The sequence below is a fragment of the Penicillium atrosanguineum genome (assembly GCF_028827265.1).
Source record: "Penicillium atrosanguineum strain IBT 20685 chromosome Unknown utg000002l_segment0_segment0, whole genome shotgun sequence".
NCBI lineage: Eukaryota > Fungi > Ascomycota > Eurotiomycetes > Eurotiales > Aspergillaceae > Penicillium > Penicillium atrosanguineum.
The window spans coordinates 3,082,019-3,096,052 of record NW_026623134.1 but is presented as its reverse complement, the minus strand read 5'-3'; the positions used below and the strand labels follow the sequence as shown (position 1 = coordinate 3,096,052).

General features: G+C 50.8%; 6 protein-coding genes across 6 annotated transcripts; 3 read left to right on the top strand and 3 right to left on the bottom strand.

Annotated features, from left to right (window-relative positions):
- Nucleotides 1–243: 243 nt before the first annotated feature.
- Nucleotides 244–4,509, bottom strand: N7443_002955 (uncharacterized protein; the record flags this gene model as incomplete). Its single annotated transcript, XM_056883011.1, has 5 exons — nucleotides 244–918; nucleotides 984–1,165; nucleotides 1,224–1,709; nucleotides 1,763–4,409; nucleotides 4,468–4,509. The coding sequence occupies 5 exons, from the start codon at nucleotides 4,507–4,509 to the stop codon at nucleotides 244–246; spliced, it is 4,032 nt and encodes a 1,343-aa protein (XP_056744852.1).
- An 858-nt stretch (nucleotides 4,510–5,367) lies between these two features.
- N7443_002954 (RNA-binding protein) lies at nucleotides 5,368–6,528 on the bottom strand (the record flags this gene model as incomplete). The annotated part of the gene is made up of 5 exons (XM_056883010.1): nucleotides 5,368–5,420; nucleotides 5,473–5,908; nucleotides 5,962–6,061; nucleotides 6,116–6,172; nucleotides 6,446–6,528. The coding sequence occupies 5 exons, from the start codon at nucleotides 6,526–6,528 to the stop codon at nucleotides 5,368–5,370; spliced, it is 729 nt and encodes a 242-aa protein (XP_056744851.1).
- Nucleotides 6,529–7,390: 862 nt separating this feature from the next.
- Nucleotides 7,391–8,688, top strand: N7443_002953 (putative mitochondrial carrier protein; the record flags this gene model as incomplete). Its single annotated transcript, XM_056883009.1, has 4 exons — nucleotides 7,391–7,495; nucleotides 7,550–8,209; nucleotides 8,265–8,401; nucleotides 8,463–8,688. 4 exons carry the CDS (start codon nucleotides 7,391–7,393, stop codon nucleotides 8,686–8,688), a joined length of 1,128 nt encoding a protein of 375 aa, XP_056744850.1.
- A 394-nt stretch (nucleotides 8,689–9,082) lies between these two features.
- N7443_002952 (60S ribosomal protein eL18) lies at nucleotides 9,083–9,920 on the top strand (the record flags this gene model as incomplete). The annotated part of the gene is made up of 4 exons (XM_056883008.1): nucleotides 9,083–9,086; nucleotides 9,190–9,294; nucleotides 9,401–9,768; nucleotides 9,843–9,920. 4 exons carry the CDS (start codon nucleotides 9,083–9,085, stop codon nucleotides 9,918–9,920), a joined length of 555 nt encoding a protein of 184 aa, XP_056744849.1.
- A 311-nt stretch (nucleotides 9,921–10,231) lies between these two features.
- N7443_002951 (glutamate-5-semialdehyde dehydrogenase) lies at nucleotides 10,232–11,725 on the bottom strand (the record flags this gene model as incomplete). The annotated part of the gene is made up of 3 exons (XM_056883007.1): nucleotides 10,232–11,145; nucleotides 11,207–11,359; nucleotides 11,425–11,725. 3 exons carry the CDS (start codon nucleotides 11,723–11,725, stop codon nucleotides 10,232–10,234), a joined length of 1,368 nt encoding a protein of 455 aa, XP_056744848.1.
- Nucleotides 11,726–12,008: 283 nt separating this feature from the next.
- N7443_002950 (putative COP9 subunit 3) lies at nucleotides 12,009–13,769 on the top strand (the record flags this gene model as incomplete). The annotated part of the gene is made up of 5 exons (XM_056883006.1): nucleotides 12,009–12,227; nucleotides 12,286–12,536; nucleotides 12,848–13,025; nucleotides 13,084–13,236; nucleotides 13,290–13,769. Coding segments are annotated over 5 exons (1,281 nt in total), but the record flags the coding sequence as incomplete, so codon positions are not given.
- Nucleotides 13,770–14,034: the final 265 nt, after the last annotated feature.

Here is a 14,034-nt window from a genome sequence, read left to right as displayed (position 1 = left end):
AAAATATGGGAATAATAATAATAATAACAATATATGTTGGCTTTGCTAGGCGGGTCATGGCTGTTTGTCCGGGCACATTGAAAGAGCAGCCCAACAGGATCACTTGCAAAGGGTACCAAAGGATGCCTCAAAGATAATGCCAGGAACAACCCGGAAATGGGTTGATAAAAACTAGAAGAATCAAGTGAGGGTGGTGGCCCGTTTAGAAGATCGCCCTGGTCCAGCTGAACGATAGCTGCCGGTCTACATGCTTGCTTCTTGAGTCGCTGCGTGGGCGGCAATAGAGCCACCACGCCAGCTATGACAAGCATCTTGCTCGCGTGAAAGCTGTGATTGACCTCCAACTCTACCCCATCCTCCGCCACCAGGGGTTCGAATGATGATCCTCTCGCCCGGTTCCATCTGGGCAGAGTTTTTCCCCCCTAGACTGATATATCTTTCCACCCAGTCCCCATCAGCATTTTGCACACGGCGGACCCAGATGTTCTGACCGCATTGAGCGTCCTCGCCCCCATACAAGCCATAGGGATGGTAGATTCGACGTTCAGAGAGAATTGAAACCTGCACTGGGATGCGGAACTCAATATCCCGGACAACACCGTCTCCACCGCGGTGCTGTCCATCACCGCCGGAGTTGGCTCTAATGCTGAACTCCCGGAGCAAGACCGGGTAACGTCTCTCAAAAACCTCGGCATCGGTGATACGGGTGTTGGTCATATGTGTGTGCACCCCCGAGGTGCCTTCCCAGTCCGGCCCTGCACCGCTTCCACCGGCGATCGTCTCGTAGTATCCGAAGCCTTTCTTTTCGGCCTCACCTTGCATGTTACCACCAAACCCGAATGTCAAATTGTTGGTATCACCCTGGGAGGCAGCGCAGGCCTGGAAGCATTTCAAAATCACGTCGGTAACGCGTTGACTCTGGCAATTTGGGGAGCCAAGGTCAGTAATCTAGGTGACGGAAACGACCGAAAGATTCATCTCACTGTCAAAACATTGCCTCCAACCACCGCTGCGGATTCGGAAGGAGAAAGAAGACTTCCGGGTGGAATTATGACATTGATTGGCTTCAGGCAGCCTTGGTTTAGCGGGATGTCTGCCGAGATGAGACACCGCAGACAGTATATGATCGCGGAGTACGTGACAGCCTCGGGAGCATTGACGTTGCCTAGACTTCGCCGTTAGCAAAGGCCTGAATAGCACTCTATCTATATCTGGAAACCTACCGTATACCTCCGGACCCGTCCCATCAAAGTCGAATACTGCCTCACCCTTCTCGGCATCAATGGAAATCTTCAGTTGGATGGGTGTCCCGTCATCCATATAGTCCACGGCGCCCAAGTTACGACCCGCAAACTTCTCGCTGACCTCTTTCAGCAAATTACGTACACTAAGCTCGGCATTGTCTTGAATTTGACGCATATAGAACAGCACCACATGTTCACCGTATTCCTCGATCAAGGTGCTAATCAATTTGATTCCTTTCTTATTGGCGGCAATCTGAGCCTTCAGATCGTTCAGATTATCAGCAAGACAGCGAGTTCCACTGCAATTGGGATATCGGGCCGGCTCGTGGTAGAGCAGCTCCGTGATACGCTGCTCATTGAATTTGCCTTCGGATACCAGTTTCTCGCTTCTTATCGTGGCTCCTTCCTGGTAGAGTTCTTTTGAATGGGGAGGCATGGAGCCGGGAAGAATACCGCCAATATCGGCTGGGAGAAAGTCAGATTGAATAGCTATCTTGAAACTGGGCGGATTTACTTACCATGATGTGCCCGGGAGGCCACAAAGAAGATGACCTTTTCCTGGCTGAAGGCAGGCTCAAGAACTGTAATGTCGGGCAAATGAGTCCCTCCAAATTCTGGGTGGTTTGAAACAATGACATCGCCAGGCTGCAATTTGCCTTGCCATATCTGTGCCTGCATCCGAACACACGTCGACATACTGCCCAAATGAACGGGCAAGTGAGGGGCGTTTGCAACGAGGCCACCTTGCGCGTCGAAAAGTGCACACGAGTAGTCAAGGCGCTCTTTGACGTTGGTGCTTACACTTGTTTTCTGGAGTGCACGGCCCATCTGTTCGGCAATGGCCATGAATCGATGGGAAAAGACACTCAGTAGAATAGGGTCTACCGTGTCCGTGCTAATTTGAGGAAGATTGGCTTCTGAATCGCCGACGTTGATCACAACATGAGTCTTTGTGAGAAGAGCCGAGGCCCCCGGGGTTATCACGATAGTTTGAGTGTCATCGGCGAGCATGGCTGGTCCCTTCACCCGATCGTTCACCTGCAGGTCATCGAGTTTGTAGATGGGTGTCTCATGCCGGCCTCCTTCAAAGTACACCTCAGAAGTTCGATGCTCGCGACCTACGACATCCATGGGCTTCGAGTCTTGAAGCTGTTGGTCAATGGTCTTCTCGGATGCCTTGAAGCTCTTTCCAATCCCTCTGACGCGCACATCATCCACAATGATGTCGCGGTCTGGGAGAGTAAAACCGAACTCCTGGTCATGCTGTCGAACAAATGCTTTGCCAAAAGCCCATTCGTCACCTTCAAAGAGGCGATCAGCTTCTTCCTTGCTGGGTTTAAGAATCATCAGAGCAGATTCCGTGCCGCGGTATCGCATGTTCAAGTACTCTTCGAAGACGACCGACTCTCCGTCAAAGTCCTGCTCATGCAATCGCCTCGTCGATCTCTGCTTCAGCTGGTCCATCTTCTTTGCAAGCTCCTGTCTCACTTCTTGACAATCGCCCCATGTCTTCGATTCTGGCTCCTGATTTTCATCAACCACATCTGCCAGGGCCATTCCATATGCAGAAAGCACAGATGAATATCGATGAATCAGAATTTGACGAATACCCAGATTCTCTGCGATAGCTACGGCATGCTGCCCACCTGCACCTCCAAACGTGGCCAGCCTATGCTTTGAAGTGTCATGGCCCTTTGCTTCGGTTAAAGACCGAATCGGCCGAGTCATTGTCTCATTGGCGACCTTGATAAAGCCAAAAGCCACCTCATCCGGGGCCATTCTCTTATTTTGTCCACCTCTGGATAGTTCTTCATTGATCTCATGTGTCAACTGCTCGAATAGCTTCCGAGTCACCCGTTCATCCAACCCCTGATCCTCGTTTGGACCGAAGATGTTAGGAAAGAAATCGGGGATTAGTCTACCGAGAAAGAGATTGGCGTCTGTCACGGTGAGAGGGCCTCTTTTCCGATAGCACGCAGGTCCGGGGTGTGCACCAGCAGATTCTGGGCCAACAACAAAAAGGCCATTGCGGTAAAAGAGTTGGGAGCCCCCGCCAGCTGCTACGGTGTTGATATCTAGCTGCGGCGACTGGATCGTGACCCCAGCCGTGGTGGTCTCTAAGACATGTTCATAACGGCCGGAGCCGTACCTGCTGACATCTGTGCTTGTCCCACCCATGTCAAACCCAATAACTGGGATTTTGGACACGGGGTCGTATGAAGTCAGGGCGTAGCCAACTACTCCCCCGGCAGGGCCGGACAGGATTGCTCGCAGGCCTGAGAATGAGTCTACGTCGACCAAGCCTCCATCCGACTGCATGACTTCACAGCGGGCACCTCGAGCACCTTCCTGTCGCTTGACACTCGCGCTTCCGAGGCCGCCCTCAAACCCTGCTTGGAAACCAGAGATATATTTCTTGATAGTTGGGGTCAAATATGCATCAGCACAGGCCGAAGTTGCTCGAGGTACAAGCTTAATCATTGGCATCAGCTGGTGACTTAGGCTGACGTGATGGAAACCGATTTCAGTTGCAAGTCGTCCGATCAATGCCTCGTGATCTGGAAAAGTATAGCCGTGCATGAGACATACGGCGATGCTTCGAATTCCCTTTTGGAAGACTTTCTGGAGCTGTGATCTCACCACACTCTCGGACGGACGTTTCAGGATACGAACGGCCTCGGAAGAAAGACCACGGACAATCTCAGCATCAGGGGTCTGCGTATCAGTGATCTCCGTGATATGGCGTTGCGGATCCTCCGCATAATCCTCCAAAGTAACTCGTTCATCCACTTCTACTACTTCCTCATACAGTACGTCGGGACGCTTGATTGCTAAATCAAAGATCCGGGGTCGCGATTGATTCCCAATCTGTAGGCAGTCACGGAAGCCTTTGCTGACCACGAGCACAATCGTTTCTCCTTTACGCTCAAGCAGGGCGTTCGTTGCAACGGTGGTGCCCATGCGGATGCTCTGGATCAGCGATGTATCAATAGGGACCCCTCTAAGGATCTCGCGTCCCGTGAACCTAGAGAGAATTCTCCGAATACCTTCAAGGGGAGCATCCTCATAATTGGAAGGGTCTTCAGAGAGAAGCTTGATCACAATGTCATCTTCTAATCGGCCGGTTCCGGGGTTTCCTACACAGTCAGTGAAGGTGCCACCTCTCTATAGTTACCTGTCAGCGCAACAAAACGCTTAGGCAAGGGATCGACTATTCTCCTACATCGATAGCAATGCTGATTCCCCTCTCGTTAGATGGCTCCATAGTGTTTTGGTGGCCTTCCGAGTCAGAGGAGAGGAAATGGGGCAATATGAAGGGCCTCAGTTCCCCGCACGGCAACTTCTCTACGTCATCCGGGCCGAGAGAGAACATTGTTGGTATATGCATAAGACTAATCGTAATCGGATAAAAGAATATAATACACTAGGGGACTCCGGAATTGAGGGCGGTGCCTGTGTTAGTCTACAAAAATCCCATAGTGAAATGTCTGTTGCATCGTCAACAACAATACCTCCAGGCCAGTTATGTCAACTTTCGGGCCCTTAAAGCTGTGGCGCTCCAATATCGGCAGATGAACCAGGGACATACGACTCTACGAAACGATTCGAGAAGGGACACGGAATCCTCGGAAACGACCGGTCGTACAGGGCGGGGGTGGAGGGTGCAGGGTATGGGAAATGGAGAACCGCTTTCATATTAAATCTGCGAATAAGACGGTAGGCGGGCGGTATTCATGGTGGAAACGCAAGGACGGGATGAGACGATAGACGGGCGAGGACTAAAAGAAACACGATCGCTCGACGTTCGTTTCGGTGGTATCCGAGCTGCTGACCATGATAAATACCAACAGATAGAAGAAATTTGTAAAACACGGGGAGTTAACAGGATCACTAAAGCCCCAGCTAGAAGCAGCTGCAAGATCAAGCCTCGAAAGGTGGAAATCAAAGAAGTATGGGGGAAATCCACGATTTGTACGTGGTCTTGTAAAGCAGGAAGGGCTTGAAGTGGGTGCCCTTTTTCAGAACGTCAGACAACGATGCCTCGTGGGGAATGCGGATTGATCGACGGTTATTCCCGGAATAAGAAATGACACGGCTCGACTGGACGTGGCACTGACTTGATCTACTCAGCGGTATCAAGCTCGTCATGAGCAGAGGGAACGGGATCCAAGGGTACTGTTTGCTGTAAGTACGAATTTCTCGATAGTTGGCCGGAGTAATGACACACCTTTCCTGTCTTCGCCATTGGGAACATTCTCTCCGTCGTCACGGCGCTCTCGGTCATCCTCACGTCTTTCACGGTCATCATCGCGTCTCTCCCGGTCGTCCTTGGCATCACGATCACGGTCGTCGGGGGTGCGGGAGCGGTCACGGGAGCGTTCACGATCACGGTCCCTGCGGTCATGGTCCCGGTCACGAGTACGATCATAGTCGCGGTCCCGGCGATCGTAGTCTCGGTCTTCGCGACGTTCGTAGTCCCGTTCGTATCGATCCTCACGTCGGGGAGAGTAGTCACGAGGGCGACGCGGCGAGACGGAGCGACCCCGGCGAGGTGAGCGACGGCGTTCACGGCCAGACTCCCGACCGGACTCCCTACCGGAATCACGGCCAGATTCTCGACCAGATTCAAATCTCCATGATGCAGAAGGCGGAGTACGAGCCCACTAGGAACGAAAATGAGATAGATCCTTTACGAGTAGATTTCAAAAGAGCTTACCTCGATTTTCAGAAGGTCGTCACGCCCAATGCGCTTGTTATGCATCTCATGGTAGGCGTCATCCGCATCTCGGCGGCTCTCGTATTCGACAAAGGCGAAGCTAGATGATTGTCAGAAGCAGGAACCGAAGATGTCGTGAACGGGTCGGTCATACAGGCGGCTCGATTGAGTACGCGGCGCTGGGATGTCACAACGGACCAAGCGGCCGTAGCTATTGAAGGTATTAGTAAGGGTGTGGTCGATCATGGAGACGATTGAGGTTCTAATGACAGATATCCAGTGAACAATGACCCACGACCATGACTAGCATTTTGTTTCTTGTCCCAAGGCGCTTGTGGTCAAGAGAAGCATTACTCTATCACCAGCATAGACCTGGTTGAATGATTGAAAGAGGGGAAGTCATCGTCGGCGCTCGGAGGGATGGAGGGGGGGGGGCTTTCGAGAACCGTGGATTCAACAGGGCGGATGTGTAGGCGGCACGTACCGTTCGAATTCGTAGGCAAGGTCGCGAGCACGGGTGCCATGGCCGAAACCAGTGACATAGAGGGTGGTTCCCGATCGAGACATGGCGGAGTTGTAATCTAAGATAGAGGGGAGGCTGGAAAAGGAGGATAATCAGTTCCCTACACGCGGGCAAGAGGAGGAAGAGAAGAACGGAAGGGGAAGAAAGGCGAAGAAGTGGTTACGGCGGAGTATAAAGACCATAGACGCCAATGATGAAAGCGACGAGCCCACATCATCATGCGGTATGCGGTATGCGACTAAATCAAGAGCCAGGCCAAAAGGAAAGAAGGCAATTTTATGTTTTACTGGAAACCAATGTACTCCCTGTTCAACATCAAATATGCTCTATAGATCATATCATCGGAGGGCACTGCCCCCTCGGAAGGTACCGCGTAGATAGTCGTCGGCAGTCGGGATGATGTTTTCCACCTCTTACCCACTGCATCTCAACATACTCCTGTATCTTCTCATTTTAGTTCGCTTTTACGTCTCGGTGTTTTCTTTTTCTCTTGCTCATCTATCATTCATAACTGTCCTCGAGGAAAGTCTCGACAATTCAGTCCGACAACTTGACATTGTACCCCCTTCGTCCTTCCCTTCCAAACCGGGCTTCGTCGATCCGACCTTGCTGCGACGTCAACATCTACACCGAAACGGCTGGGTCTGTGACCAATTATGGATCTGTAGGGGTCCCGCAAGAGACAACATACAAACTTCATGGCCGGCGCTTTGCACCTATTGATTCTCCGTGCTTTCATCCTCTCGTCGCGTCGCCGACCCCATTTGTCTACCCACTCATCATTCAACTTTGGACTTTCCTTCCTGAAGTAGGCCGCCACTTCCACAGGAGACTTGCGGAAGCATCTCGTCGCCGGTGCATACTCTACCCTCTACTCAAACAGATTCGGATGCGCCTACCGTCACGATGAGTCTCGATCGCCAAAATGGGTCTCAGAAGAGTGAGCTGGAAACAACTGCGAAACCTACATTGCAGGGTCTGCAGCTGCCCTCATCTTCCAGCCCGGTCGAGGTCGGTGAAATGCAAGGCTCCTGGGAAGTGTAAAAGCTGACCGTTCATATTCAGGACTCCGACCGCGAAACGCCGTCAATACTGCACCGAACGAAGAGCAGGCTTGCTGAACCGGTCGTGGCCGCATTTATGGCTGGTGGCGTAGCAGGTGCTGTTTCTAGGACTATTGTGTCACCCCTGGAGCGGTTGAAAATCCTGCTCCAGATCCAAAGCGTCGGTCGAGAAGCATACAAGTCGTCAATCTGGAAAGCCCTTGTAAAAATGGGACGTGATGAAGGCTGGCGAGGCTTCCTGCGAGGTAACGGCACCAATTGTATTCGCATCATTCCATACTCCGCTGTGCAGTTTGGAAGTTACAACTTCTACAAGAAAGTAAGTGATACTTCTTCCCTCAGTCCTCAGAAGTTGAGTCTCGACGCTGACCAGTTTGGGTGCAAGTTTGCCGAATCACCAGAAGGTGAAATGACCCCCGTAAGCCGCCTTATTTGCGGTGGAATCGCAGGAATTACATCGGTGACTGTCACGTATCCGTTGGACATTGTTCGCACGCGACTTTCAATTCAATCCGCTTCGTTTGCCGAGCTCAGGCAGCGAGACCACAATCAAAAACTGCCTGGCATGTTCACCACAATGGTCAGGATATACAAGACGGAGGGCGGCATGATCGCCCTCTATCGCGGAATCGTTCCTACCGTCGCAGGGGTTGCTCCTTACGTGAGTCTTTGGCAAACGTGTCCAATTGGCATACCGGAGCTGACAGAATACGCAGGTCGGCTTGAATTTCATGACTTACGAGTCAGTGCGCAAGTATTTTACCCCGGACGGAGAGAAGAATCCTAGTCCGGCCCGAAGATTGTTGGCAGGCGCTATCTCCGGCGCTGTGGCTCAAACTTGCACATATCCCTTGTGAGCTTCCTGCATTGTCCACTTCAGGCTCCTTAGGAACGTAAGGCTGACTAATTTCTAGTGATGTGTTGCGGCGACGCTTCCAGATCAACACCATGTCCGGGATGGGATACAAATATGCCTCGGTCTGGGATGCTGTGCGAGTGATTGTGGCCGAAGAAGGTCTGCGAGGACTCTTCAAAGGAATCGGACCCAATCTCCTCAAGGTTGCTCCCAGTATGGCCAGCAGCTGGTTCAGCTTCGAGATGACGCGGGATTTCCTCGTGAGCATGGAGGATAGAGATTAGTTTGCAATATACCTAGACCAGTTGCCCTCAGTCCTTTAGGCCCTTTGTCCAAAGATTTGTATATAGTTAAGAAAAGGGGAAATTCATGAACTGGAATACGATGTTAAACTTGACGTTTCCATGCACTCGGTGAAATACAATCACGTGGCCATGCATCCAAGTCTTTGGGACAAGGCAGCTTCGCCTCACATCTCTCCACTTTTGCCACCTCGGGATGGGCCCTAATATAGATTATGTAATATGTGCTCTGTATCATGTGACTGTATTTCCGAATTGGGGCTAGCGTAGGGCTCAGCCCACACACACCCGCGCAGCCGAAAGTCCTAGACCAAAAACCTCCTACACTTTCGCGACAGCAAGCTAACTCCCAGGTGTTCAATCCATATCAGCAGCCATGGGTATGTTCATTCCCACGGATCTCATGCTCTTCGTCAGAGCATACAGAACTCGAGTTCCGTTCTCGTCTCCCATTTCTCAAGGCTGACCACGTCGAATTTTCAGGTATCGACTTGGACCGTCACCATGTGCGCAGCACACACCGCAAGGCTCCTAAGAGCGACAACGTCTACTTGCAGGTGCTCGTGAAGCTGTACCGCTTCTTGGCTCGTATGAAACCCTCTCCCCCTCGATCATCGTTTGCAATGCCACAAATTTGGAAGGCGAATCTATTCGGAAGCGAAGAAAAAAAAAGCTGATTACGGATTTTGGATAGGCCGCACGGAGTCCAACTTCAACAAGACTGTTCTCCGCCGCCTCTTCATGTCGCGCATCAACCGCCCCCCGGTTTCGATCTCGCGCATCGCTTCCAACATCAACGAGGCGCACAAGGGCAAGACCGTCGTTGTTATTGGTACCGTCACCGATGACAACCGCCTCCTGGTCGTCCCCAAGCTCTCCGTCGCTGCTCTGCGTGTTACCGCTACTGCTCGCGCTCGCATTGAGAAGGCTGGTGGTGAGATTCTCACCATGGATCAGCTTGCTCTCCGTGCCCCCACCGGTGCCAACACCCTGCTTCTCCGTGGACCCAAGAACGCCCGTGAGGCTGTGAAGCACTTCGGCTTTGGTCCTCACTCTCACAAGGTACGTTAAATCGCTTGGAGGACAGCCTGTTTACAATTTGAACGGAATATGCTAACCTATCTGCAACTTGACAGAAGCCCTACGTCGCCAGCAAGGGCCGGAAGTTCGAGCGTGCTCGTGGTCGCAGACGCTCCAAGGGTTTCAAGGTCTAAATGACCTTGTGAGGATAGTGGTACAGGTGTCACGAATGCGTCGTGGGTCCTTCGCACTGAATTGTCCGGATGTCTTATCTCGCCGTGTCTGGCCAGAGGTTTTTATTCGATGTACCTAAAGTGACAGGATGTCTTTGGTTGGGCTGGGCGATTCAGATTTTATGATTGAAGGGAGGCGCGCAAAAGAAAAATGCATCCGGGCTTATTCCTCATCTTTTCTTACGACTGCGAAATGTTTCAAAAGAAAATAACTCCTGTTTGGATTCTAGATTCCTTTTTGTTTCCTCTTTTGCTATCCACCAACATAGCGGCTACTCGGCAATAGGCAGGCTGGTATGAAGGTACTGTCGTCCCCCTTGACCTTCATGGTAATCTCCTGCACCGTGGCCATTCCCTCGGACCAAGTATTTGTAGATCGTCAAGCCCTCTAGTCCAACTGGACCCCGAGAGTGGATTTTGTTGGTACTGATGCCCACTTCGGTGCCGAATCCAAATCTCATGCCATCGGCAAACCTGCTCGATGCATTCCAGAATACTCCTGCGCTGTCAATTCCGCTCATGAATAAGGTTGCCAAATCCCGTGATTCGGTCAAGATGATGTCCGTGTGTTTGGATGAGTGCACGTTGATATGAGCCATGGCTGCCTCTACCGCCGATGCAGGATCGCCTGTTGACGGGACGGTCTTCACTGCCAACACAAGGTCCAAAAACTCTGTGTCGTAGTCGGTTTCGGTTGATGGCTGGACTTTTGAGAGCTGATCACTTAATAGTGTGCTGGCCAACGCTGCCATCGATGCCTCATCACAACGAAGCGACACCCCCTTATCAATGAGTGCCACGGCAACTTCGGGGAGGATAGTTTCCAGAACATCCTGGTGAACCAGCAACGATTCGAGTGAGTTACACGCCGCGGGATAATCTGTTTTCGAATCCACGATGACTTTCACGGCCATTTTGGTATTTGCATCCGAATGGATATAGGCAGAGCATAGGCCATCAGCGTGTCCGAGAACGGGAATCTTTGTGTTTTCCTTCACATAGCGAACAAGTTCATTAGATCCTCGGGGAATTACTAGATCAATGAAGGAATCCTGGGCGAGCAGGGATGAGACAACGTCCCTCGTTTTGACAAGCTGGATCGATGAGACTGGCACCTGGCTGCCAGCAATGGCTTCAGAAACGACATTGGCTATGGCCACGAAGGACTCCATCGACTCCTTTCCGCCTGTTTCCGTCAACTGAAAGGGCCCTCAAAGGGAATTGTGAGGGGATACAAAAGACCATACCTTTCAAGATAGCAGCGTTGCCGGACTTGATGGCCAGAGCAGCAATGTTCGCGATCACCTCTGGGCGAGCCTCGAATATAATCAACAAGACTCCAATTGGGCAACTGACTCTTTCCAGACTCAGTCCCTCATCCAGGAGGGTGCGTAGCGTCACTTTGCCAACTTATCACCCGTCGAAAATCAGCTTGATTCTCATCCAATAAAAGTGTATTTCTTACTAGGATCATCCAAGCCTCGCACACTCAAGATCCCCTCAAGCATATCGTCATACTTGCCAGGCCGTGATAGATCGAGTCTTTTAAGTACGCTATGGTTCAGATTACCATTGTTGGCATCGCGTGTAGCAGCCTCCACATCCCTAGCATTGGCAGCAAGTATAGTGGCTCTGTTCTTATCCAGAGCTTGGTGGAGAGCCGTCAAAGCGTCGTTTCGGGCAGTATTCGGAAGCGTTGCGAGGCGACGAGAAGCGACCAATGCGCTACGGGCAACATCAATTGCGGCTGACCCGGTCAATGACATTGTTTGAGTCAAATGTGGTAGTATGGGGAGGGGAGGGGAGGGTTGGGAGGAGCATAGGAAAGATCAAGTGAAGGCAAAACCTTCTACATGGGGAGGATTCCAGATGACTCAGTCGGAGGGGCATAGCAGTGGGGCTCTTCCCTTCTCCGCCTTGGAGTTGAGCTTCACTTGTGATCTACACTCACCGCGATCTCCCTACCTTCTCCCCACCTACCTTTACCCCTTCAATCGACTTTAACTCGTGCTATCTTCATACCTTGTGCCTTGGTGATCCTTCGATCAGAAAATCACCCCTCCGAAATCCCTCGGTACTGTCGGTGTTGCCATCGTCAATATGGCTGCAGTCGAGGCTCTTGCTTCCGCCTCAGCAAAGTTACGAAACTTCACCGGCTTATCCGGTGAAGAATACGACCGCCAGATACGTGATCTCGTTGCACACTGCAGACATTTGCTCTCAACCAATGCTCTCGGCTCTGTTTGCCGTGATGAGTCTACGCTGGATGTAAGCACTTGTCTGCTTCATGGTATTTGTTTCGAACTAACTTTGATTTCGTGGACAGCGCTTCCATCCAGGGCGGGATTCTATCATCTATCTCTTTCTTCTTCGTCTACAAATTCAAACCCTCCAAGAAACAAGCCGTGGGACGTTGCCATATGATCTACTACCCCCAGGAAAGCTATGGTCGAGAGCTGTGCGCTATCTGGAAATCTTCGATCCGGTTCAAATTAGATATGCTGGTCGGGAATTTCGCCAAATTATTGAATATATTGGACAAGCCTCGCAGGCTGCGTCAAAGGCATGGCTCTACTTGTCCTATATTTCCCTTCCTTGACTGACTTGTAATAGCCCTTGCTAGGCACTCGCCCAATCCGGGAAGCAATCCTTCGACTTGACCCATCGTGTGCTGTGTTCACATCAACTCATCTTCTTTTCATTCAGCTTTGCTTGAGAGCTAGGGCATATGCTTGCGCATTGCCCGTTTTAGACAAACATATCTGCCATTTCCCAGCTCTGCCGAGCCGTGCCTCTTCAAAGGTCTCTTCTGATCTTTGCGCAAGACATGAAACAAGCCTCTTGTTTATCACCGATTCCTCTGGGCTGTCGTCTAAACTGACATACAGGGACTATCTGCGATATTTTCTTTACGGCGGAATGGTTTACATGGCGTTGAAGGAGTGGCGCAAGGCATTTCATTTTCTGAGCGTTGTGATCTCGGCGCCTACAGTGGGTTCTATCAGTATGGTCATGGTAGAAGCCTACAAAAAATGGGTCTTGGTGGGACTGCTTGCCAATGGCAAGGTGGGTGATACTGAATGCATATTTTTGTCTGTTTTGACTAATAATTACTCTCTATCAGCTATTTTCACCTCCAAACGTGACTTCTCCTAATGTGGTCAAGTTATACCAGTCACTTGCCAAGCCCTACGTCAGTCTTGCTCAGATCTTTGAGCGTGGTGACATGAAGAAGCTTGTGGCAGAGGTAGATACTGCTCGGGAAATTTGGTTTATGGTCCGTCTCAGGTTCTCCTTTGCATGTTGGTGCATTGCTGAAAATTGTCATAGGATCGCAATATGGGCCTGGTCTCCCAGGTTGTGAATACATTTTCGGGACATGCCCTCATCGGGCTACGCAAGACATTTGCTGCTTTGACTGTGACCGAAGTCCTAGAGCAAGCCCCATATTTGCCTGCTGATGCGATGGCCGCCGAGACATCGATCGCGTCTTTCATAATGTCTGGTGCTATGAATGCAGCATTGGTGCATTCTTCATCTCAAACCAATGAAACAATGTTGCGGCTTTCAGGTGAATCTTTGTCCTCTCGAATGTCGTATGAAAGCCATATGCAGATACACTTGAAGAAAGAGGGTCAGTTGATGACTGCACTTATGGGCAGTATCGAGGAAATTAACCATGCTATGGGCTTGAGTGATGAATTTGTGGACAGCTCCAAGGGTCAAACATGGACAACTTCCTCTGATACCAATCAAGGCCCAGGTGAAGATTTCGGGCTCGACATGGATGAGGACATAATGGGCGGTTAATAGCTCCAGTCTTCACTACTAGAGATATGCCTTTGGCCATTTGCTACAGTTTCTTAGCCAGGCGCCGGATTTCAATTGGTTTCTCGTATTCGCATGTTACTAAGTGTAATGTTCACATAAGTAATGTTCAGTCCCCGCCAAACACTATAAGGAAAGACTAAGAATACCTAGAATCATGAACTTATTTCCTTATTCATTAGACTTAAGACTTGCTACTAAATATTACTATCAAGCTTGTAAAATACTCATGAACTTATTTCCTTAT